The sequence below is a fragment of the Lotus japonicus genome, chromosome 2 (genome assembly GCF_012489685.1).
Source record: "Lotus japonicus ecotype B-129 chromosome 2, LjGifu_v1.2".
Classification (NCBI taxonomy): domain Eukaryota; kingdom Viridiplantae; phylum Streptophyta; class Magnoliopsida; order Fabales; family Fabaceae; genus Lotus; species Lotus japonicus.
This window is the reverse complement of record NC_080042.1, coordinates 10,643,642-10,668,681: the sequence shown is the minus strand read 5'-3', so window position 1 is coordinate 10,668,681 and position 25,040 is coordinate 10,643,642. Positions and strand designations below refer to the sequence as shown.

The following is a 25,040-nucleotide window of genomic DNA, read 5'->3' as shown; positions in this document are numbered from 1 at the left end:
TTTTAGCATGCCCCGAAAAATACTGTCAAAAGTTGCAAACACGAGCATTTTAAGGGAAAAAATTGCATTCTCAATCAATTTCGCTTGAAGATACCAAACACATGAACCATACATGCTACCAGATCATTTAAACCAATATTCAATTTTCTTTTGACAATGTCTGAATCAACAGAAAACAGCAAATGTCAAACAATCACAGTTTTATAAAGACTTGATACAACTTTACTGGTCGCCAGGCAATGTTTTAATAATATCCGAATCACCTGAAAATAGCAACCAAAATCATTAAAAAAACAAAGCAAAGAATTAGATTCTTACATTGAAGTAATTGATTTTAAAGTGAAAGATACCAGGATCAATGATGCTCAGGCAGCACACTCTGTAATACTTGCCGCAAGCAGTGCCCAAATCCACATTATCTATAAACAGGAAACATTCCATTACAAAAAGTTCCATAGACACAGTTTCATGTCTATATGTTCATAAACAAACCCTACCAAATATCAATGAACTTGACATCAAACAGAACTGTTACTTTACAAATGAAAAACAACAACAAAGAGACATACAAAAATAGCAACCAATTCCAGAACAAAAGTTATAATTACAATAATACAAAATATCCAACACATTAGCTCAATCAATCAAGTGCCAGAACATCAGAATCGTATATTTTCTAGTAGGTGAAATCATTATCTTCAATAACATTGCATGCTTGATCAAGATTCAAGAAATGATTCTGAACGAAACAACTGAAAGTTCAAGGACATGAATGATAATCCCATAAATTTTCCCGAAAAAATTTTCCACGGGATAGGATTTCAACAGCAGAGATCTATAAAGGAAAAAAAAAATTAATTTAACCTGATCTGGTCAGATTGCTTCTCTTGAAACCACCATGGAAGTTACAAATAAGGCCATTTAGTCATATGAAAGCAAATAGTGTTGCTTTTAACCCAACCAACCAATTTAATATTCTTTTCAACTTAAGTTCAAGTTGCAGAAGCCAGCCACCTCCAATGTGGGTGTAACACAGAATCATGATGAATGAAGCATACAAATAATCAAATATATCCATGGATAAAGAATGTATCAAGTTAAACGAAGACTTGTTTATGACACTCCCCCTCCCCAAAAAGAAATAATAGCAGAATAGGCCAAACAAACATGGTATCTAACATTTACTACACATCATTTATCATTTATAAATGTTAAAAACAGACACAGAAAATGGCTAGATTGAGAACTTACTTCCATTATAATGATGAACTCCGACCTTCGCCAACATAGCATAGTACTCAATTTCAGACTTCCTCAACGGTGGGCAATTGTTGGCAATGATGATCAGTTTCCCTGCAAAAAAAGTTACACAATGATTACAACGTTTCCCATGAAGATTAACAAAGTTCGCAATTTGAATTTAAATCAAAGGCTGCAACTGTGACTTCGACTGCAAAATCAATGGGGGTTCCCGAAACACGACTATGCTTGCGGTCATGGCAGCCACGTTTGTTCACAACTTTGCACAAGACCGTATCGCAACCGTGAAGCTCTGTTACCATGACCGCAATTTAAAACCTTGGTTCAAAAAAAAAGCTAAATCTAAAATCCAAAAATAGTTACAAAAAGAAAAGGGTATGATTTTCAGTGATGCTTCAAAACAAGTAGTGAAGGGAAGGAAGGAAAGAGTGAGGCTGGGTTTAATAATTTGGAAGAGAGAGAGTTGGCAGCAAAATGGATGAGGTTGGTTGACAGGACAGTTGAGAGAAGTAAGTGAGGAACAATCCAGGCACAAATTTGATCCTGTGTGTTTCTTTTTGCTGCATTTGATTGTATTGAATTAGATCAGAGCACTGCACTCCGCCCATTGCACTTCTACCTCTTCCGTGGATCCTCACACTATTAAAATACAGGATGAATTTTGTGCTCAATTTACTTAACCGGTGTTTTATTTGACCATATGGACTAATTTGACTGACATTGGGACTAACTTGTCTGACAATTACATTTTTAAGGATGATCCATAATATTGAGCATTTACTCTAAACATGATATTTGTACATTTTTAAAATCCAAATTAGTTGCAAAATGAAAAGGTTGTAATCTAATGCTGACGCATCACTGCAGATTAGGCTTCATTGCAATTAGACTTCAATCGCCAATACATACACAGAACGATATCCTCAATCCTCAGCATAATTTCCAACTATCGACACTCACAATTTGAAATGCTAAATTATGCAGACAAAGCAATGGGTTACTGAAATCAAAAGAAAAGAGATACAATTACCTTTGGAGCTTCTGAGGGATTTGAGAACCGTTTTGTAACCCAAAGTGAATTTGCCACTCTTCATAACAAGAGCGAGCCTGTTGTTAATACTCTCATGGGTCTTCTTCTGCATTAAATCAAAACAAAAATAAATTAACATCTCGAGCTTGTTGAATGAATCTAGAGATAAAAACGAGGATAGTGAATGCGAAAGGAAACTGAGAGAGAGGGATTACGGTTTTCTTGGCGGCAACCATGGTGGCGCGGCGTCAGGGTTCTCTTCTCTCTCTGAAGATAGAATGAATACACTCTTCTGTCTGAACCAAGAAACCCTAATTGTTGGAGGCAGAGGCTTAAATAAATACAAACTTCACTGTCGTTAGGGTTTTGTGTTTTGGGCTGTTCGGCCACCATTTTGGTAATCTCGTCTTTATTTTTACTTTTTGGGATTTTTTTTTTAGCAGAAAAGAAAAAAAAAAAGTACAGTTTTTCGATGCATAAAAAAAATACTTAGTTCATCTCCAAATGGTAAATGGACCCGAAAACAAGGCTAAAAACCTGAAGAAGAATGACTCACACCTTAAAACAGCTACAGCCTACAGAGGAACAAAATAGAAAAGCATAAAAAACACTACTAGATACACAAAAACCCTAAACGAAAAACAGACGCAATCAACAAAATAGCCTCAAAACCCAAAAAAACCCGAACTAGACAACCCAAAACAAGAAAAAAGGCATCCCAAAAGGACCTCTGTGGAAAGGACCAGAATCAACAGTAAGAAAGGAGAAACCATCACTACTGTGGCGCCCTGCTTGCCCGACTCTGGGACTATATCTAGATCATAGTAGTGTCATATGTATAATCGTATCTCATACCTAGATAGTTCACAATCAAAAGAGAACTCCTCGCCCTAGTCATTTCAGGAAATATCACTTATCGTCTATCAAAGCTGGAAGTTAGATCTACAAGACAGTCTGCAGAAGTGAATGCTCTACAGTTTAGTTGCTTTTATCGTCTAGCTTTAACTAACCAACAAAAGACATTGTCTAGAGAATGAGTGTCATCTTTAATTTGGAAAATACTCTGACAAGCTTGGAGAGAAAGTTAACTGCGAAAATCACGTGATTCTTTACAAAGCACACTGACCGAAGAAACAAATACAACGTTGTCACAATCAAGTTTCTATATTCTCTCTACAGAAGAAAGGTACAAAGTTAAAGTGCCACCAACTAACTGACAAGATACATCTTTATGGAAAAAAAAAGTCTTCGTCAAATAGTGGCATGCTTTTAATGTACCTAATGAAAGGAACATTTGATCCAACGGCTAGAACTTGTTGTGACTTACATGCTCCAACGACTATTACCACTCACACAAGCTCTTGAAGTATAAAATGAGGACTTGAAGATTTTCAGAAGAAGAACAAGAATTGCAAGAATTTCATTAAGCTTTTAAAAAAAACATCCTCTTTTACTTCAGTTGCTAACAAGAAAGATTAAACCCTAAGAGTCAAATCTTTTCATCTTATTCTCTCTAGATCTAGAACTAAAAGTATACCTTAGATTCAAACTCATTTCAATAGTTTGTAGTTCGATATGTTTCCCTATCAATTTCACCACAAGACAATCCTCCCATGGTTTGCACGTTTTTCAAACATCTTTAGATCAACAAAATCAAAGGAATTGAACAAACGATTCCCTCCATAAGGTCCATCTTCATGACTTCTTCCTTGGTGAGGTCCACCACCCCTTCTATTCAGTTGTCATCGTCGTACAAAGCACTTTTTCCTTGAACGTAGCTTTCTTTTCAAATGATTTCCCTCGCCGACCGTGCGTTGTTTCCAATCACATCTCCTAGTTTGCTCTCAACTTCTATAACATAATAAAAAAGACTTAATCACCCATATATTGTTCAACTTTTAATAATAAACAAAATGTGCATGCATGATATATTCAACTTATGTCTCAATTACAATGACATTAGATATGATACTCATGCGTTGCAGAGGTGGAGTGGGTTGGGGGCCTTGCAGGGGTCCCTTGGTTCGGTTTGACGAATTGACCGCTTATTTTAGCATGCTCCCCATGCAGGTGAAACGATGGCAAGTCGAGGTCGGGGGCGACGAGGCGCTGAGTACGCTGGTATTCCGGCATTGAAGCCTCGGGATTCCGAGCCGAAGCGGAAAAATAAAGAGTGGGTGTTGTATCCTCCTTTGAAGGGGGACTTGGCACCCTACAACTAGTGTTGTTGCACGATCCTAGACTTAAAGTTCTGGTACACGAACAAGGATGAGGGGCACTTACAGACCCAGTACTATGTCTCCGAGACCCAAATAGGGCCGAGTCACCAGACGTTTTCCTCGAGCGCCACAGAGCGCCTGTCCTTCATGCCTCCATTTCGTGTATCCATGTACATATATACCGTAAAGAAGGTGAGGGTGCATATGTCATTCATCGACTTCTAGATGCGAGTGTTGAACCATCTTCAGGTGGCTCCTTCTCAGTTGCATCCGGGCGGTTTGGCCTGCATCCGAGGGTACGAGGCGACATGCATCCTGTTCGGGAAGGAGCCCACCATCTCCCTTTTCTTCTACATATTTGAACCATCCCACACCCAGGTGTTTGGTGGATGGGGCATTGTTAGCCTGAAGACGAGGTGGTCGATCTTCCATCAGTTTGTTGATTCATACAAGGACTTCAAGGGTGGCTATTTTCGTGTAGCGCCAACTGCACCCGGACCAACTTGGTGGTTTGAAACGACGAAGAATGGGGGGAGTCGTCCAAGGTTTCACCTGGCTTGAACTAACAAAAACTTTAAGCTGAAGGTCACGAAGTATTGCACGAACGACATAGGTGCGCTGTCCGTGGTCGACTGGGTTCGGCCTCTTGGAGGGCTCAGTGCGATGTGTGAAATATCGGGGGAAAATGAAGCTGGTTTGGCCGCTCTGAGTGTGCGATCTCTGCAAGTACAACGCTCGGAGGGTTGCTAGGGAATTAAGTATGCAATACTCTTCTTTACTTGGAGAAAACTTGTCCTTTTTCATGACTGACTTTTTTCTCTTTTTTTTCTGGAGTTGACATGGACGTTGATCCAGCCTTGATGGCGTCTCTTCACATCGTTGATGAGGAGATCACTGATGATGAAGCTGACTAATAACAGGACAATGAGCATCAGGAAGAGGAGGAATGAGCCGAGCCAAGCCGAACCCAAATGCACCCTAGGGTGAGGATCAGGTCCAAAACGATCAGGATCAAGGTGGTCCGGGGGCCATCCAGATTGACGGGGGCCATCAAGGTGGTGAGATGGTCGATGGGGGTGAGGACCGTCAAGGCACTCGAGTCTTGACAGTGAGCTCATAGGAAGAAGAATAAGAAGAAGAAAAAGAAGAGGAAACTGAAGTGGACCAGCCTAAACCAAAGAGGCAGAGCCGATTGATTCTTGGTTAGGGTTCTACCCCTGATTACTCAGAGCAACCAGGCCCTAAGGTTGACCCAACACTTTCAGTCCCCATTTCATCTGTTGTCGGTCGGGGGGGGGCGTATAGGGCCATTTTGGTGTGGGGTCGTGACGCACTGAATAACGATGAGCATTACGATCGTGTTGATGATTTGGTCATTCAAGAGGTCGACCGGAAGTACATGGAGTTGCATAATCCTGGTGACCTACTCAACTCTGCCCTTCGGAACACTCAGCACCTGGCCTCAGTGATTCGGTATTCCCCGAATGACCTCTTGGTGGAGCTTAACGAGTATAAGGAGTAGGAGTCCAGCCTGTCCGAGACCTTGAGAAAGTGTCAAACCGAATTGGCGAACAACATGGCTATGATCTAGTCCTTGACTGTGGGTATGTATGGGGCGGTTGCTGCAAAGGTTGAAGCTGAGGGGAAGCTGGAGGGAATAATTGCTGTGCAAGACAATGTGGAGAGGAAGCTGGCCGCTGTTGAAGTTGATTTGAAGAGATCCCAAGAGTTGCTCCTACAAAGGGATGACCGGGTCACTGAGCTAGAAGCTGAGTTGAAGACTTTGAAGGAGGCTGCGCAGAAAACAACTAAGGAAAATGTCGCTTTGAAAGATGAAGTGTAATTGTTAAGGGGGGCGACGACTAACCGGGATGAACGGGTGGCCATTTTGGAAGCCGACAAGAATGAGTTGAAAAGTAACTTGGCCAAGATCAACAAGGCTGCCTTTAACAATGTTGTTTCCTAGTTGCAAGTGGTCAACCCTGGCATCAGCGTCGATCACATTCATTACCGAAAATGTGTTTTCGGTGGGAAGATCAGATCATTCAAGGGGGAAGCGTTCGTCCCCTCTTTTCCTATCGTTGATTAGGAGCAGGCCCCTTGATTTTTTTTTTGAATATTTGGCTAACTGTTAAGCCTTTGTTTCCTCGCTTTTTGAACGATTTTCCTGTTTTGCACTTAAGCTCTTGTAACTTGTTTCTTTTGAGAGTAAAATTTGTTATTTCCGGTTGCCCATTTTGCTTCAGTCGTGATTTTATGCTTATCGTTTCTCTCGTTAGCATCGATTTCGGGACTTAGGCAATTTGAATGAATTTGCAGTTTTCTATCGGGTGCGCGATTGATTGATTTGACCTCTGCCAAGTAATCGGCTTCCGGGGGTCTTTGGGTTCCCTGATCGGGTCTTCTGCCTCTGCCAATTGATTGACCTTAAGAGGTCTTTGAGTGCCTTGATCGGGTCTTTTGCCTCTGCCAATCAATTGGCCTTAAGAGGTCTTCGAGTGCCCTGGTTGGGTCTTTTTCCTCTACCAATCGATTGGCCTTAAGAGGTCTTCGAGTGCCCTGATCGGGTCTTTTGCCTCTGCCAATCGATTGTCCTTAAGAGGTCTTTGGGTGCCTTCGGGGTAAGCCGACCAAAACTACCCAAGAAGGGGTAGGTGTTGAGAAAATGGGGGAAGGCTAAGGAGAGGGTACGTCCGTGGATCGGCAGGGGAATGAGTAACGCCCGGTCGCCGGTAGTGAGCCCAGGAGGGGGGCCTGCAAGGACTTCGATGCTAAAGTTAGTTTAGAGGACTTAGCAAATATTATAAGTGTAAGAGTTAATGAGAAAACATACCTACTCTCTTGGAGAAAGAGCCTTTTATACCCCCCTTAGGGGCTAGGGTAGCTCCTAGGGAGGGGTCATGAGAGCGTAGGTCCATAGGGGTCTCCCCACTGTTGGATCTCCCTGCAGTCTCTGTTGTATTCAGAGATCTAGAGGGTCAGGGGTTCCTAGTAACCAGCAGCTAGATCCGGGGCTGCACCCGTACTTTATCGTGGCAGGGGCTTAGAGTCAGCGGTGTGACGCTTGAGGTAATTTGGATCACTCTTCCAGCTGGCATCACCCGTCCCGCAGTGGTCGAGAAATTGGGTGCTCGACATGTATGAGTAATCGGTCATGGGGGTCATCAATGTTGTCAGACTCGCGAGTATACTCGTAGACTCGCGAGTCTAGGTGGGGAAAACGGGTAGACTCGAGTGTAAACTCGTTTTCTGCCCAGACTCGGTCAGACTCGATAGACTCGCGAGTCATGATCGAGTCAGCGAGTCAAGGTTTTTTAAAAAAAAAAATTAAAAATTCTTAATTTTAAAAAATTCCCAATCTCTAAAAACCTAATTTCGAAGGTCAGAGCTCCATTCCTTCTTTCTCGCGAGTCAGCCTCCATTCCTCTCTCGCGACCTGCCTGGGTCCAGCTCCTTCTTCCGCCGCCTGCCGCTGTTCAAGGGTGCGCGCCGCCGTCCAAGGCCATCCCATCATGATTCACACCTCCCCTGTACGTTTTATTTCGGGTAAGCAAGCTTCTCACCCTTTTTTATTCATCTCCTTGTTCCCTGTTCGTTTTCTTCTTCTCTTCCTTTTTTTTTCATCTCCTTGTTCCCTGTTAATTTGCTTATGTTTTTCTTACCTTCTATTTTTGTTTTCTGGGACAGTGAGTAAGTTCCTTTTTTTTCATTTCCCTATTCCCTGTTCATTTGCTTCTGTTTTGTTTACCTGCTATTTTTGTTTTCTGGGACAGTGAGTGAGTGCATAAATGTCAGGGGCTGGAAATTCACAAAACACTGGTACTGCTGCTAGTGCTTCTTCTAACGTAAGAGGAAGGCTGAACTATCCCAAAAGAAGAAATGATCCTGGGTGGAAACATGGGGTAGATGTTCTTGGAACTGGCAAAAAAGTTTGCTGCAATTATTGTCATACCGAATTTTGGGGAGGAATTAATCGATTCAAGACACACCTTGCTTGTTTTGGAGGAGATGCTGGACGATGTGTTGGTGTCCCAGATGATGTGATGCAATTATTTAGGCAAATTGTGTCTGATGCTGAAGATGCAAAAAATAAAAAGAGGCATTTGATTGACATTAGTGCAGAAAATGATGTGGTGGTTAAGGTTGCTTGCTAGACATCAAATTCAAAGCAAAGGGAAATGTCTTCTTAGCTTGACATCAAAGGGAAAGAGTAGTGGAGGAGGGGTGCAACAACACTTGAATGAAATGATGAAAAAGGACTTGAAGGAGCAAGCTTATGATGAAATTGCTGAATTTTTCTACACAAGTGGTCTTTCTTTCAATGTGGTGAAAAATCCTGCTTTTGCAAAGATGTTGGAGACTGTTGGGAGATATGGATGCGGTTTCAAACCACCTTCTTATAATGATATTAGAGAAAAGCTTTTGACACGAGTTGTGGCTCGAACTGATGAAACAAGAAATGAGTTTAAGGAGGAATGGAAAAAAACTGGTTGCACAATCATGTCTGATGGATGGACGGATAGGAAGAGGCGCTCAATTTGCAACTTCATGGTAAACAGTCCTAAAGGGACATTTTTTCTATACTCATTGGACACTTCTGACATTTCGAAAACCACTGATAAGGTTTCAAAAATGTTGGAAGATGCTATCAATTATGTTGGAGCAGAAAATGTTGTCCAGGTGGTTACTGATAATGCTGCAAATTACAAAGCAGCGGGAGAAAAGTTGATGCAGACAATAGATCATTTGTATTGGACTCCGTGTGCGACACATTGCGTTGACTTGATATTAGAAGATTATGAGAAGATTTTGAATGTGCATAAAGTTACTATAAAGAAGGGAAGAAATATCACCACCTACATATATTTCAGGACAATGCTTATTACTTTGTTGAGGAAAGAGACTTTTGGGAGGGACTTGATTAGGCCTGGTGCGACTCGCTTTGCCACATCATATTTGACTCTATCTTGTCTTAGTGAACTCGAAACACCATTGAGGGCCATGTTTGACTCGGAAGACTGGAGGTCAACTAAGTTTGCTACTTCAACATAGAGGAAAAATGTGCAAAGAATGGTAAAGGATTCTCAATTTTGGAAGGACATAGTGATATGTCTCAAGGCTGCTGATCCAATGATAGAAGTCCTTCGCTTGGTGGATTCAGATGAAAGACCCGCCATGGGTTTCATATATGACGCGATTGATACCGCTAAAGAGAAGATAAGAACAAACTTCAAGGATGTCAAGAAAAGGTAAATAAGTTTTCCTTATTCATAGATTAGTTTCACTCTTTCTTGAAACTAAATGTTCTCTAATTTATTTGTATATATTTGTTGTTTGCATATTGTAGATATGAGTGTGTATGGAAAATCATTGATGAGAGGTGGGATAAACAACTTCATAGGCCCTTACATGCAGCTGGATATTATCTTAATCCCCACTTCCATGGGATTCTAATTTCAGAAAAGATGATGTTGAGGTCAAAGAAGGGCTATACAGTTGCATGATAAACATGGTACCCAATGTCGCAGAGAGGAGAAAGATTCATGCCCAACTTATTGAGTTTCATAATAAAAAAGGCATGTTTGGACTAGAAGATGCACAAAGTGTTAGGAAGACAGTGACTCAAGCAGAATGGTGGGAGGCTTATGGAGATCATTGTCCCGAACTAAGGAATTTTGTCATTCGGGTTCTAAGCTAGATTTGTAGTTCTTCCGGGTGTGAGCGCAGTTGGAGCGCATTTGAAATGGTATGTTTGACTTGTATCTCACTTTGTTCTATATATTAATATATATGGCCTAGAATTTAGGAAGTTATGATATTTTTAGATAATAATAAAATTGTAAACTTATGTTTTTTTTTCTAGGTGCATACAAAGAAAAGGAATAAATTGCACCAAAAGAAGATGAATGATTTGGTTTATGTCATGTACAACTTGAAGTTGAAGAATAAATCAAAAAAGAGAAATGTTGTTGCCTCTTGTTCTTTTGAGGAAGTTGCTTCAGATGATGAGTGGATAACTGAGGAAGGAGAAGATGTTAATGTCAATGAAGAAGTTGGACTTGAACATCTTAATGATAATGATGTTAATGTTGATTTGGATGAAGTTGGAAGTATTAGTCATACTAATGCAAGTGGAATTAGACAAGACTTTTCATCTGATTCTGATGAAGGTGATGGAAATGATGATGAAGGAGAATCTGAAGATGATGATGGTGATAATCATGCAATGGAAGAATGAAGATGCTGCTGAAGGAGGAATTTAAACATCATGAATTATGAACTTTGCTTTTATTTACTTTGCTTTAATGTTTATGTTGTGGTACTTTGAGTATGTACTTTGTTTTGGTACTTACTACTTAACTTATGGTGTGGTACTTTGTTAAACATTGCTTAATTGCTTTATTATGAAGTTGGATTTTGAGTTTATTTGATTAAATGTATCTTGGATGCTCTTATAATTAGATTATATGTTTATATTTGTTCTTCATGTGACAGAGTTATATTTAGTAATTTTTCATTTCTGGTAGACTCGAGTCCCGTCGAGTCTACGAGTTGAGTCTATAAGTCGAGTCTACCTACCCAAAACGAGTATGCTTAGACTCACGAGTATGACAACCTTGGGGGTCATCATACATATATATAACCAACATTTAAACAACAATAGTACCTTAAATCCAACAACATTTAGTGATGGATCTAGGTGGCATAAGAATCTCTAACAAATCCTTATCTAACGTACAAAATCAACTACTTAATTGAAGTTGAAATCCATATATTCAAAAGAATAAGTTCTACATCCTTTCAACCACTGAATGATCGACTGCACAATAGTACAAAGAACTCGAAAACAATACAATCAACCTTACATGTCTAACACCTAAGTCGAGCAATTTGCAAGAAAATATGAAATGTCAAATCATCAATTATGGACACGAAAGTAAGATTTCCAAGAAAACAACAATGTAGTAATTGCTTCCTTGTTAGATTTCTCTTAAGCTTCTAATTTGTCTTGTTAAAGCAGGGTACTCTGGATCCCAACATTTAATTAAAAAGATACTTCCTGCAAAATTCAGGGAGATAACTGAATTTCCTTTTGGGTGGCATCTACTAAGATAACCCATATACTTATTGTACAAATTTCATAAAGAAGACTCCACTTCTTAAAGTAGGGTGAAATGAAACACCACTTAATCAACTCGTCAAAATTTATATATCATTTACAAGTATAAAAACTAACTTATAGAAAATGGTAATTCAACCTTCTTAGCACATATTAGACTTTCTGTTACATTCCCCCTATTTTATCTGAGATAGCACTCTCATCTAGAGAAACAACTTTGACACTCATCATTTTGCAACAGCTGACACTATTATTAGATCTCGCATGGACCCTAGAAACACCATAGAAGAATGCATCAAACACCTATAGGGTGACCAAACATAAGTTATTGATGTTTGTCTCAACATTAATTCTTTTTCATAAGGAATTCTCCCAGTAAAAGCATTAAAAGATTAAACTTACATTTACCAAACTAGTATAATTGGTAATGCAAGTTGGAATGGATCCATGTAGAGAGTTTCAGTTCAAGACAATAATCTTTAAATTATGAACCCAAGTTTAAAGGGAGTTCACCTGTAAGGAAATTCTAGCTCATTAACAAGTAAGTTTATCAAGTTTGTTACTGATGAAGGTAATCTGGCCAGTAAACTTATTTAAATGAAAGGTTAGCACTTGTAAGGAATTTAGAGATCCAATTTCAGAAGATATTACTCCCTCTAAGTTATTTTTTAGAGTCATAAATGTGTTATAATGATTTTAACTGAAATATGGTGGAATTTAAGTGACTTCCATATAACCTCAAAGTCTGCAATTGGACTATATTTCATTTCCTAGCTCGTAAGGAATACTTGCCACCTCGTCATTTTCTATTACCAATTAGATGGAAAATAGACAGAATGATCCAATTTCCACAGATAAAAATTCTCGGGTTAAAATTGCTCCTTTTAAACATCATGGACCTAAATGACACAATAAAAAATAGTCGAGTTAAATAAACACTCTGAAAACCCAAATAGTCGAATAAAGAACAATTTAATTAAGGTAATTGTTAATTTTCCACCCTCTAACATCAAGTTCCACCTCCCCTGAACACATAAAATCTAAAAACACCGTTGAAGATAAATTCGCTCACACTGAAAACTGTGTTAACTACGCACCTCAATGTGCGTAGGTAGAGCAATTTTTAGTACGTAGTTAACGCAATTTTAAGTGCGTAGTTAACGCAGTTTTAAGTGTGTTATCTACGCACTTTGAGGTGCATTACCTATGCACTTTGAGGTGCGTTACCTACGCACTTTAAAGTGCGAAATAACATAAAGAAAAGTAGAAACAGATACAGATGAAGCAGAAACAGAAGCATCATTGAAATAGAAATAAAAACATAGGCAGAAAAAGTTAAAACAAATAATAATTGTTTAACATATCATATTACAACAATTTACAACGTCACAATCGTTGAATAAAACATCATATTACAACACCACACTAACCTTAACTCAGTTATCGGTTAGATATACTATTTCTTCGCTCTTGACTAAGATTTGTTGTTGTTGAAAAATGTCTAGAAATGCGCTGATACGATCTATGTATGGTTTTTTTTGGAAAGCCAAAAGACGAGTATATATATATATAAAAGAATAGCACAAAGGGTGCTAAAAGCCCATGTACACTGAGTAAGAATACATTAGCCAGAGGAAGAGGGAGATGAAGAATGGAAAAAGAAAAAAGGGAGAACCAATTGGTAGGCAATAGGACACAGAGCCTCAACCGCTAAATGAAACTTATCTTGCACACAAACAACAACAAGCAACAAGAACCAATTGGTAGGCACCTCTTTAACATTGACCAACTACAAGAAACAACCCATGCTTCCTACCTTTATCCCAATTACCTCACGAGCACCCCATTCTTTCTATCACCAAAACCTCACCATAGCCTCTAATCAACCAGCACCCTCGAGACACACCTTTGGGTTAGTGGACCACTCATAGAAAGAATAGGAGAACCCCTTTAACTTGCCTCTGAGCCAAATCCAAGATTTCAATTTAATCACCTCAATTAATCTTTCTTTATCAGCAACATTAACAACCTGTTTAAACACAATTTGATTCCTTGCTAACCATATGGCCCAGACACACGAACACCACACGTTCACACCATCGACCAACCAATTCCCACACTTTTCCTGCCTACACTCACATATTGTTCAAAGTGTCCTTTACAGTCCTTGGGCAGTACTGTTTGTATCCCCCACCAGTTGTAACACCACATTCAAACTTCCCAGGATCGATTACTTGACAGTAACACATGACTTGTACTCTCTTCAACCCCTTGACAAAATACACATAAGCCGCCCTGCCCCGTTGGTATTATATTTCGCTTTCTTAGATTTTCACGGGAGTGAATTCTATCAAGGAGAGCTTAACAGACAAATGCTAACACGTTTGAAGGAGCTGTAATTTTCCACTGTGCCTCAAACACCCCACTTACCTCAACCATCCCTTGGTCTTGCAGATATTTATAGGCCAATGCAACCGAAAATCCTCCATCCTCAGAGGCTGCCCATACCCACCTATCCTCTTCCACCACTGTTGATTTAAAACTCCCTACTGCGTTTCTCAGCTCTTCAAGCAGTTGCACCTCCCAATCGAACAACACTCGTTGCCAATTAAACCGCCACACCCAGCCGCCATCCACCCAAGTGCCCATATCAGATATAGAGTTCTGTTGTTGGTTGGAGACATCAAACAATCTCTTATATTTCAGCTTCAGTTTAGTCCCTTCACCCCCCAAGAATCATTCCAGAATGATGTGTTCTTGCCATTCCCCACTTTCCTAACCACACGACCTTCAAACCAGTCCTCCTCCTCCGCACAACTCCACAAGCTCCTACACCACCCTGAAACCGTAGCTGCTCTTTGTACTGACCACTCAGAATGAGAATTAGCATACTTTTCTTTCACTACACTATACCAAAAACTTCCATCATCATTCATCAAACGCCACCTCCATTTAGCAAATAAGGACCTATTAAATGTTCTCAGATCCTTTGGCCCCAACCCTATTCCTCCTTCGGCTTGCACACAACCTCCCACTTTACCCAAGCTAGTTTACTCACACCTTCCCCCCACCCCACAAAAACTACCTAAGGATCTTATTACACATAGACAGACCGCACACCTGTAGGAATCTTAAAGAACGACATGTAAAACAAGGGTAAAGAAGATAGTACACTTCGGATAAGACAAATTCTCCCACCAAGCGAGAAAGTTTTGTGATTTGAAGTTTACAACCTCCTCTTCATTTTGTTGATCACCGACTCCCATGTTGCCTCCTTCTTCAGGTTCGCACCTACCAGAATCCTCAGGTATATGAATGGGATATTCATCGTCTTGCAATCGAGGATATCCGCAAGACCCTGAGTTCTTCTATGATCCACTAAAATCCCGACCACCTTGCTTTTGTGGTAATTTACTTTAAGCTCGGACATAAGTTCAAAGTTCCTCAAAATGCTTTTTACTACTAGAATATCATGACTTGATACCTCTTCAAAGAACAACGTGCCATCCACGAACTGTAACAAAGAGACCTCCACTTCCTCACTTCCCACCTTGTATCCCTTGCACATATTTGTGCTAATCCCTTGCACATATGAGACATCCACGAATTGGCCTATTTTCCTGAGTTTTTTTATTAGTTGTCGAGGTTGAGTCATTGTATATTTACAAATGTTTTTGATATAAACAAAAGCTTACTTATTTTAACTATTTTTGTTGAATTTTATGACTAGTTATTTTTTTCTATACATTCTTGGGATTTAGAATATTCTTCTTTATGTTAAAAAGCAACATCTAGAAGTGGGTATCTGAAGAGAAGACCCATTATGTGAAAAATGATAACTTTTGCAGAGACATGGACCCATGATTTTAAACTAAGGTAGGCAGTGATGATTATAGTTGTGACATCTGAGATGTAAGTAAATAACACAAGAAAGGGGGGGGGTTTGAATTGTGTTCTTATAAAACTTAGTTTTTCGAAAAGAATATATGTTTTTGAAAGCTTTTCGTAAACGTTTAGTGCAGCGAAAATGTAAGCAGAGTTATCAGACGATCAACACACACAGATTTATACTGGTTCATCCCTGAACGATGGGCTACGTTCAGTACTTGGCTACCACCAAGATTTTCACTAGGTATCAAAGACTTCTCCAATACAAGTATTCTCCAGGACTTCTCCTACAAGTATTGTCCAAGACTTCTCCTACAATCTTTACAAAGATCGTTTGGTTCTACAAAGATTCTCTTCGTACAAGAGTGATAGTAGATAATTTATGGTACTGGAACTCTAAGTGTTTTAGTTCAGATATGACTTTGGATCACTCAAGAGTTATGATTCTTAGAGAGTAATAAATGAAGAGATTCGAGTCTTTAAGGTTCTAGGTTCTCTCTCTTTACTTATAGATTTTGCGTTCAAAGATTTGACACTAAAAAATTTTCTGCCGTGGACTTGAAGAGCTTTGAATGCTTAGAAGAATGGATGATTGAATGCTTAGGGTTCTTGTTCTTTCAGTTTTTACTCTTGCGTTCTTCTTTCTTCAAGGTTGCCTTAAATACTTGCTTGCATTTGTTGTAGCCATTGTGAGACAAGATCCAACTGTTATTCTAATTGTTGTGAGATAAATTCATCAGTAGATTCAAATGGTTCTGGTTGGTAGATGCATTAAATGCATGCTACTGTTCAAGTGTGTCCTTTTGTTGAAAAGGTGAGGCTTGTCAGCTAGTAGGTGACACTAGACTTTGACTACTTTTCAAAAGTGAGACAATTGGGAAATTTGAAGTTGACATGTTGTACTTTTCCTCGTTGGTTAGCGTTCTTGAAGGAAAGAGAAAATTTTCATGTGATCTCGTTTGAATCCTTAACACTTGGTTGCATTCTGACTTTATCGTTGATTCTTTGACCTATGTGTTCAATCTTTCTGAATGATGAGTTGTCATTAAACGATCAAGAGCGAATGTGACTTAGCTTGTGTCATGTGCCAAACAGTCTTGGAAATTTGAATCTTAATCTTTAGGATAGACTGAACGTTGAGGTCCTTTATTCATAACGAATAAATCCTGAAATTCAAATTAATTTAGAAGCTTAGATTTCAGCGAAGTGCTTCTATGTATACTAAAATTGTTATTGATCAAAATTAGATTTTAAAACGATATGATGCGTTTGAACTTAACAACATCAAGGTATTATAGATTTCAATAGCAATTATTTATTATTGAAATTTTTGGCAATATTTAAATTTGTGATTACGATAACAACTCCATTTTAAAACCTTTGATTAAGTTATAAGGTGATACGATAGTTGTAGATAGATCTATGACCAGATCTATGACCTATTGTGTTTTGTGTAAGTTGTATGTTTCATACAACGAAGTAATAAAACTTTTTAATGTCTTGAGTAACTACACCCCTTTTTCTGTATAAGATTTTTTATATTATTTGATGAAAAGGTTTGATGTTTATTAGAAAAATTATGGTCATGTTTTATGATAAAAAAGAGATCTTGCTTACTTTTACTCAATTTTGTTGAGTTTTATGAATGATATTATTTTGTATTCATGAGATCTGGAATGTGGTTGTTGTTAAAAAGAAAAATTCTAAAGTGGGTATCTAAAGGAAATGTGAGAATTACGTGAAAACTTTTGTAGAAGGATGAAACCATGGTTTAAATTTAGGGTATGCGTGATGTGGAGGTTTTGAAGCTCTCAAAGACCTTGTTCGCCATTTTTGTTATGACTTTTTGAAACATTAAGATTCATGACATGATTGAACTGAAGGTCACGATTACAATTTTAAACCTTGGATGGGATTATAATGTGATGGTGTTTATGGATGGATCTTTGACTCAGTTTAGCGTAATTTGTGTGTTTCCTTGCTTTTAGTTTTCATGTTCATTTTGATGATACTATTTTGTTTTGTTTTTTCAGTGCCGGGAAAAAACAAGGGATCTCAAAGCTTCATGTAAGAATTTGAGAAAGAGAAAGCCTTGTGTTTAAACAACAAAATTTCACCAAAGTGTTTTAATTTATTGGTTATCTTTTAAAAAAATCTATAATTTTTTTTTTGAAAATGAAAGATGTTTTAATAATATAAAAGCTTGAGCAAAAGAAGCAAACAGGCAAAGTACATCTATCTATATATATTAGAAAAGAACAACTTCTAGCATGACGTGTCGCTCTCACAGGCCAAGTTAGTGACGTGTCGCTCCCAGATTAATTCTCACCTAATATTTTACATGTAAGCTCTTTCTCCTTGGCCCCACTTGCCACATGTGCCCTGATTTTTACTTACCTTATTTCTCCTTAATAAAAAAAATACATTTTTAAATTTTAGATTTGATTAGGATTTAGGTTTTTTATTTCTTGATTTTATCTTAATTTATTTTTGATTTATTTTTAGAGTATTAATTAATTTTTATGGTATTTTTATTGAATTTTCGGATTTTTATTTAATTCCGGATTTTATGAGTTTTTATTGTGATTTGCTAGATTTTGATAGTTTTTATCTATTTTTATTTAGTACATTTTTAAATTTTAGATTTGATTAGGGTTTATGTTGTTTATTTTTGTATTTTATCTTAATTTATATTATTATTTATTTTTAGAGTATTAATTATTTTTTATGGTATTTTTATTGAATTTTCGGATTTTTAATTAATTTCGGATTTTATGAGTTTTTATTGTGATTTGCTAGATTTTGATAGTTTTTATCTATATTTATTTAGAACATTTTTAAATTTTATATCAATATCTATATATATTAGAAAAGAACAACTTCTAGCATGACATGTCGCTCTCACAGGCCAAGTTAGTGACGTGTCGCTCCCAAATTAATTCTCACATAATATTTTACATGTAAGCTCTTTCTCCTTGTCCCCACTTGCCACATGTGCCCTGATTTTTACTTACCTTATTTCTCCTTAATAAAAAAATACATTTTTAAATTTTAGATTTGATTAGGATTTAGGTTTTTTATTTCTTGATTTTATCTTAATTTATTTTTGATTTATTTTTAGAGTATTAATTAATTTTTATGGTATTTTTATTGAATTTTCGGATTTTTAATTAATTCCGGATTTTATGAGTTTTTATTGTGATTTGCTAGATTTTGATAGTTTTTATCTATTTTTATTTAGTACATTTTTTAATTTTAGATTTGATTAGGGTTTATGTTGTTTATTTTTGTATTTTATCTTAATTTATATTATTATTTATTTTTAGAGTATTAATTATTTTTTATGGTATTTTTATTGAATTTTCGGATTTTTAATTAATTTCGGATTTTATGAGTTTTTATTGTGATTTGCTAGATTTTGATAGTTTTTATCTATATTTATTTAGAACATTTTTAAATTTTATATATATTAGAAAAGAACAACTTCTACCATGACGTGTCGCTCTCACATGCCAAGTTAGTGACGTGTCGCTCCCAAATTAATTCTCACCTAATATTTTACATGTAAGCTCTTTCTCCTTAGCCCCACTTGCCACATGTGCCCTGATTTTTCCTTACCTTATTTCTCCTTAATAAAAAAATACATTTTTAAATTTTAGATTTGATTAGGATTTAGGTTTTTTAATTCTTGATTTTATCTTAATTTATTTTTGATTTATTTTTAGAGTATTAATTAATTTTTATGGTATTTTTATTGAATTTTCGGATTTTTAATTAATTCCGGATTTTATGAGTTTTTATTGTGATTTGCTAGATTTTGATAGTTTTTATCTATTTTTATTTAGTACATTTTTAAATTTTAGATTTGATTAGGATTTATGTTGTTTATTTCTGTATTTTATCTTAATTTATATTATTATTTATTTTTTTTATTGTATTTTTATTGAATTTTCGGATTTTTAATTAATTCCTGATTTTATGAGTTTTTATTGTGATTTGCTAGATTTTGATAGTTTTTATCTATATTTATTTGGTACATTTTTTAATTTTAGATTTGATTAGGATTTATGTTGTTTATTTCATGATTTTATCTTAATATAAAATCTGTGATAAGTGATTTAAATTAATAATACATCCCATCAGCAAAAACCTCCACTATCTCCTCCATGGAATTCATCTCTTCCATGCAATTTTCATCTCATCTCTCCACTGAACGGAACCACCCCCACAAAATCGTCTCATCTCTCAACGGAACCACTTTGCCATCGACTTGCAATCGCATCCCTCCGATTTGCTGCCTTGGACTGATTGGGAAGGTTGCAGATGGAGGTTTCAAATTATTTTCTTCCTTTGCTTGCATAATATGTTATGGTTTTTTCAATTTTATTTTACTTTACCTTTAACTTTCATTCACTCATGTTTGACTTCAAGGTCAATTTCGTTCATCACTTGCCATGCTAATTTCAAATTCTTTTCTTCAGGTTTTTTTTTATAGATATTCCACCAAAAGAGATTCTTTGGAAGCCATGGATGGTGAGTCCATTTTATATTCTATATGGAATTTTGCAATATTTTGATTTGTTTTTTATGTTTTCTGATTCTCCTTTGTATGTGATTCTACAGGAAATATTTTATTCTATTTTAGAGTTATTTTTAGAGTATAAATCAATTAGGATTTAGGTTGTTTATTTTTATCTTAAATTAATTAATACTCTAAAAAAAATCCGAATTTTTATCGTATTTTTATTAAATATTTTTTAAAGATTTTGTTTTGTTTTTATTGTCAATTTGTTAGATAGCCTCTCTTATGTTGTGCTATTTTATCTTGAAACCTGAATTTTAAAAGATTTTCCCTAATTATCTAAGATTTAAATAAATTATATTTTGAAAGAAGATTTACTACTACTCCTTACTAAATTTATAATGATGGCTTCGACTCCCCTCTTTGTCACGTTCCATGACTCAATTGGAGAGCTGGCCGGAAAAAGTGGTGAGCATTCTCCCTTTTCCTCTTCAAATTCCTTCTTTGCATAGTTTTGTTTATGTTTAATCTTATTTTGACTCGGGTTATAGGTGATGGTTCCGCCAATCTACCTACGCGTGTTGCTCCAAAATTAGTTTCTTGATATAATATTGTAGGTTGAAATGATTTTCATGATCTAAGACATATTATGATTTGTTTTCTCAGACTATGCAAAGGAATGAAGAATGCAGGAGATTTCAAAAAAAAATTAGAGAAGAATTGTTGAAGTACATTAAAGGCTCGAGATAGAGTTTGGGAAGGAGTAGCATGTGGCTTAATGCTTTTAATTTCTGAGGTAGGAGAATGAATCCTTTTAGTTAAAAGTTCTTTATGTCTAGCATTTGATTCATAAGATTAATGTATTGGTTTGAAGCTACTTATGTGTCTGTTTTTAATTTTATTCTTTATGTGTTTTGGTTGGTTCAATTTGGCTAATTTGAATCAAATGCCTTAAAGAAATCAAGGCACTACTTGAAATAAGGTATGAGAAGCTAGAAGAAGGAAATGAGTTGTAGGCAGGAGAATAGAGAGATAGAGAGAGAGAGAGGAGGGTGATTGCACACAAAGAATGCTAATGAAGTGGATATGTTACTTTCAAACAAAAGCTATATTGGATAAGATTTGAAAAATAATTTAAAGAAATTTTAAAATTATTTTCCAAGAACTCCTATGTCATTTTGTTATAGCCTTGCTAAACTATTCAACTAGGTTCTCTAATGCTTTGTTTGATATGGTAGTGAAAAAGAAGAGAGAAATAGAGGAGAGAGAGATAAGAGTTAGTGTGTTTGATTAGCAAGGGATGAGAGATAAAGGGGGCAGATTTTGTGGGTCCAATGTATTTTTTCAATCTTCTCATTTTGAGTAGACATAGAACAAAGTTTGATCAATTTTTTTAGCTTTCCAATTGTAATCTTATTAATTTTTTTGGTTATTGGGAGGGAGTAATCTTATTAATTTATTGAGCCTATCATTGTTTTTATATTTTGATATTTTTATTTTTATTTAAATGTCGATTCATGGCAAACTAATTCCCTCTCTTATTCTCTATTTAACCCAACGATGGGAGAGAATCTACGTCATTCTTTCTCTACTATCAGAGCTCTCATACAAACAACTTATATAATTTACTCTATATCACACGTATTTCTCTATACTCATCACATTTTGTTATATTTTTTATTAATGTCAACTCCAACAATCAATTTGCCGTGCAACGCACGGGTAAAAAACACTAGGGGATATACAAGGGGTAGTTTCAAACTCCAAGCGCAATGTTGTCTACCAAGAAGTTTTTGAGAACATATGAGTGGTTAGTTTAATTTTTTATCTTAATAGTTTTTTTAATACAAACTGACTTCTAAGTGACCTAACTTTATTTCATTGTTAACATGATGTCTATGACATCTTATAAGTTGATGAACATCTGATGCAAAAATATTATTGTCGGTTTAAGGTTCGTTCTATTTTCCCTTACAATGAAATAATTCTTTATTGATTAAAACAAGTATGTACAAAGTCTGATATATATCTTAAATTTTGTAGGCACCCTGCAATATTGGCTCAAACATGGATGACTTGAAATAAAAAAAATGAGGCCATGCTTTATGATTTATCTTTCACAATTCAGATTTGTGCTACTATCACGTTCTTTTTTTTTCCATGATTAATATGTAATTATCATCTACTTTATTGGTGATTCTTTTTTGTCCACTTTCCTTAGCATTTCAGACTCTTCTATTTCATCTATTGTTTAATAATCACTTTTTTTTTAAATTAAATATGTAACAGAATCACAGTTGTTATCTAATGTATTGACACGTTGAATTTTTAGAAAAAGAATCACGTGCTATTTCTTCCATTTTCAAAAAAAGAATAATTTTTTAATGAATGTACTAAGGGTGGAATCACGTTGTGGTAATAGGACAGTCATCACCCTTAGACACAAAATTGTTACTTGATATACTATAAAAGATCATAAACTCCCTATATATTTCGGCTCTTCTCCTTTAGAAGACAAATTTCAAGTAGACGAATCAATATATATTTCTTACACATTTTATTATTATATGCAACTAAAGTAGTGTTGACAAACTACTAATAAAAAAGTCAAACTTTTTTTTTTGAAAGATAAATATATATATATATATATATGTGTGTGTGTATATATATATGTGTGTGTGTGTATATATATATATAATATCAAAAGGCTTGAGAGCAAACTCTTAAGCAGGAAATACAAACCAACCAACACCGGCGGAAAAAACCCGAAAGTACACCCAAAGATCGAGCCAGACAAAAACCAAACAGAAGAAACCCAACGACAGAAAGATAGGAAAACCTAGAAAGTGCCGGAAAGAAAACAGGACAGAGCAAACAAACCAAAAAAAAAATTCCTATATATTTCATAAATTTTATAGGTACCTTGCAATATTGACTCAAACTTGGATGACTTGGTATAAACACAAAATGATGTCATACTTTATGATTTATCTTTTACAATCCTGATTAGTGTTACTATCACATCCTTTTTTTTCCATAATATGTGTTTATCGTTTGCTTTATTGGTGATTCCTTATATCTATTATTTGTGTCATTGTTTTCATGTTCATGAAGAATGTGAAACGATTTCATCTTGATCTCAATCAGGCTTAGATGACAAGTCTTTTGGTCCACTTTACTTAGCATTTGAGACCCTTCTATTTCATATGTTGTTTAATATATTTTAAATAATCAAATAATTGATTGATGTATCAAATACGATAGACATATTCCCTGTGCAACGCGCGGGTAAAAAAACGCTAGAATTTCCCCTTCTATATTGATTTATGAAATTTATAAGATTTTGTTTCTCTGATAAATGAGAATCCATTGAGTAAGATGATTTGCATTTAAGTCTGCTCTGAAACCTAAAAGCGGTTGTTGTTTGTATTTGCGTATAATTTTCAATTGTATGTTTTAATTTTAAAGTACTATAATGCTATCTACGTGAGATTTTGTTTTATATAAAAAGTATCATTATACTTTTTTTATACAATCATTATATTCTAAACTAATTAATTGATATTATTTTAATAGAATAAATTTAATATAATTAACTTTAGTATTATTTTCAAAATTTTAAGAGTGTATATTTATATAAGTATATAACTATAATAATTTGATAATAAGAAAAGTAAGAGGAATACAAAATATTAATACATATGTACTATAAAATTATGACCTGAATTTATTAGTGCTAACAAATTAGAGTTACGAGATCTCACGGGGAGAAACATTTTACATGAAAATGAAAATTTGTACGAGTTAAAAAAAAATTCATTTTCTATAACTTAAGTGTATTTTTAATAATTTAAAAAATAATTATATATTTATGTATTGTTATATATCTAAAACACAAAAGCATTACCCTTTATGCAACACGAGTATACATCTTCACAAACAAAATTCAGTTATACCTCACATATGCAAAAATTAAAGTTTTTGGTTTATTAACTTCTGTGTTTTTCAAAATTTGTGCTCTTTAAATATCTACATCTTTATTATGATTATTCTTACATTCTTAGCATCTTAAATATTTATAATTTAAAATATGAATCGATGTATCAAATATAATAGACATATTCCCCGTGCAACGCGCGGGTAAAAAAGCTACAAAAAAATCTAATGCAATATAGTGACGTGTCGCTCTGAGATTAATTCTCACTTAATTATTTACACGTCAGCTTTTCCACCTATTAATTCTCATTTAATAATTTACACATCAACTTTTCCACCTTGGCCCTATTTGCCACATGTGCCATGATTTTTCTTTACCTTATTTCTCCTTCGACATCAACCTTCTACTCTCTGAGGCTCACTCCTTGCACCGTCGCCGTCTCCGTCTACCGCAACCGTCGCCGACAGGTCTATCTCTCTCTCTCCCCTCCCCTATGTCCGACCATCTCAACCCCCCTCGCCGCGAGCCCATCCATTCACGGCCATCTCAACCCTCGCCTCTCATCCTCATTCTGAAGAAAGAAGCGATCAAATTAGCTTTCTAATTCACTTTTTTATGTAGGCATGGATTTCTTCTCAGAGATGGAGCCGGCTAGGGTGCAGATGAAGATAACTCCATTAAAGCCAAGCCAACATCCTCTAGGTTTGGATTTCTTCTTCTGATCTTCGATTGAGATTGAAAACCTTTCATCGATCTGTTGAGGTCTCTAATACCTTATCTGCTGAACCTGATTTGGTTTTTCGTTGAATCAATTCCTTACTATTGAATTTAAGGTCTTTTGAATTTTGGGTATCTAGAAAACCTAACCCATCACGCTGATAATGATATGTGAGCATGCTCACTGCCACCATTTAAAACTGATATGCCTTTTTGAACTGGGAATTTAATCATGATCTCTTGATAAAATTCATTTGCTGATTTCCAGCTTTAGGTTCATCTTTTGCTGAATTGTGGTATCTTTACCACTAATTGATCCATGGATTCTTTAAATTTCTACATTTATT

General features: G+C 35.8%; 2 protein-coding genes and 1 pseudogene across 2 annotated transcripts; 1 reads left to right on the top strand and 2 right to left on the bottom strand.

The window, feature by feature from the left end:
- Window positions 1-47: 47 nt before the first annotated feature.
- On the bottom strand, window positions 48-2,664 carry LOC130737556 (60S ribosomal protein L30-like). The gene is made up of 5 exons (XM_057589363.1): window positions 2,506-2,664; window positions 2,291-2,396; window positions 1,252-1,353; window positions 351-419; window positions 48-263 (listed from the first exon to the last, which is right to left on the bottom strand). Exons 1-5 carry the CDS (start codon window positions 2,524-2,526, stop codon window positions 223-225), a joined length of 339 nt encoding a protein of 112 aa, XP_057445346.1. The 5' UTR covers window positions 2,527-2,664; the 3' UTR covers window positions 48-222.
- Window positions 2,665-8,754: 6,090 nt separating this feature from the next.
- LOC130736037 (uncharacterized) lies at window positions 8,755-11,625 on the top strand (annotated as a pseudogene).
- Window positions 11,626-13,511: 1,886 nt separating this feature from the next.
- LOC130736036 (uncharacterized) lies at window positions 13,512-15,197 on the bottom strand. The gene is made up of 4 exons (XM_057587894.1): window positions 14,863-15,197; window positions 14,410-14,575; window positions 14,060-14,293; window positions 13,512-13,658 (listed from the first exon to the last, which is right to left on the bottom strand). The coding sequence occupies exons 1-4, from the start codon at window positions 15,195-15,197 to the stop codon at window positions 13,512-13,514; spliced, it is 882 nt and encodes a 293-aa protein (XP_057443877.1).
- Between the last annotated feature and the right edge of the window lie 9,843 nt (window positions 15,198-25,040).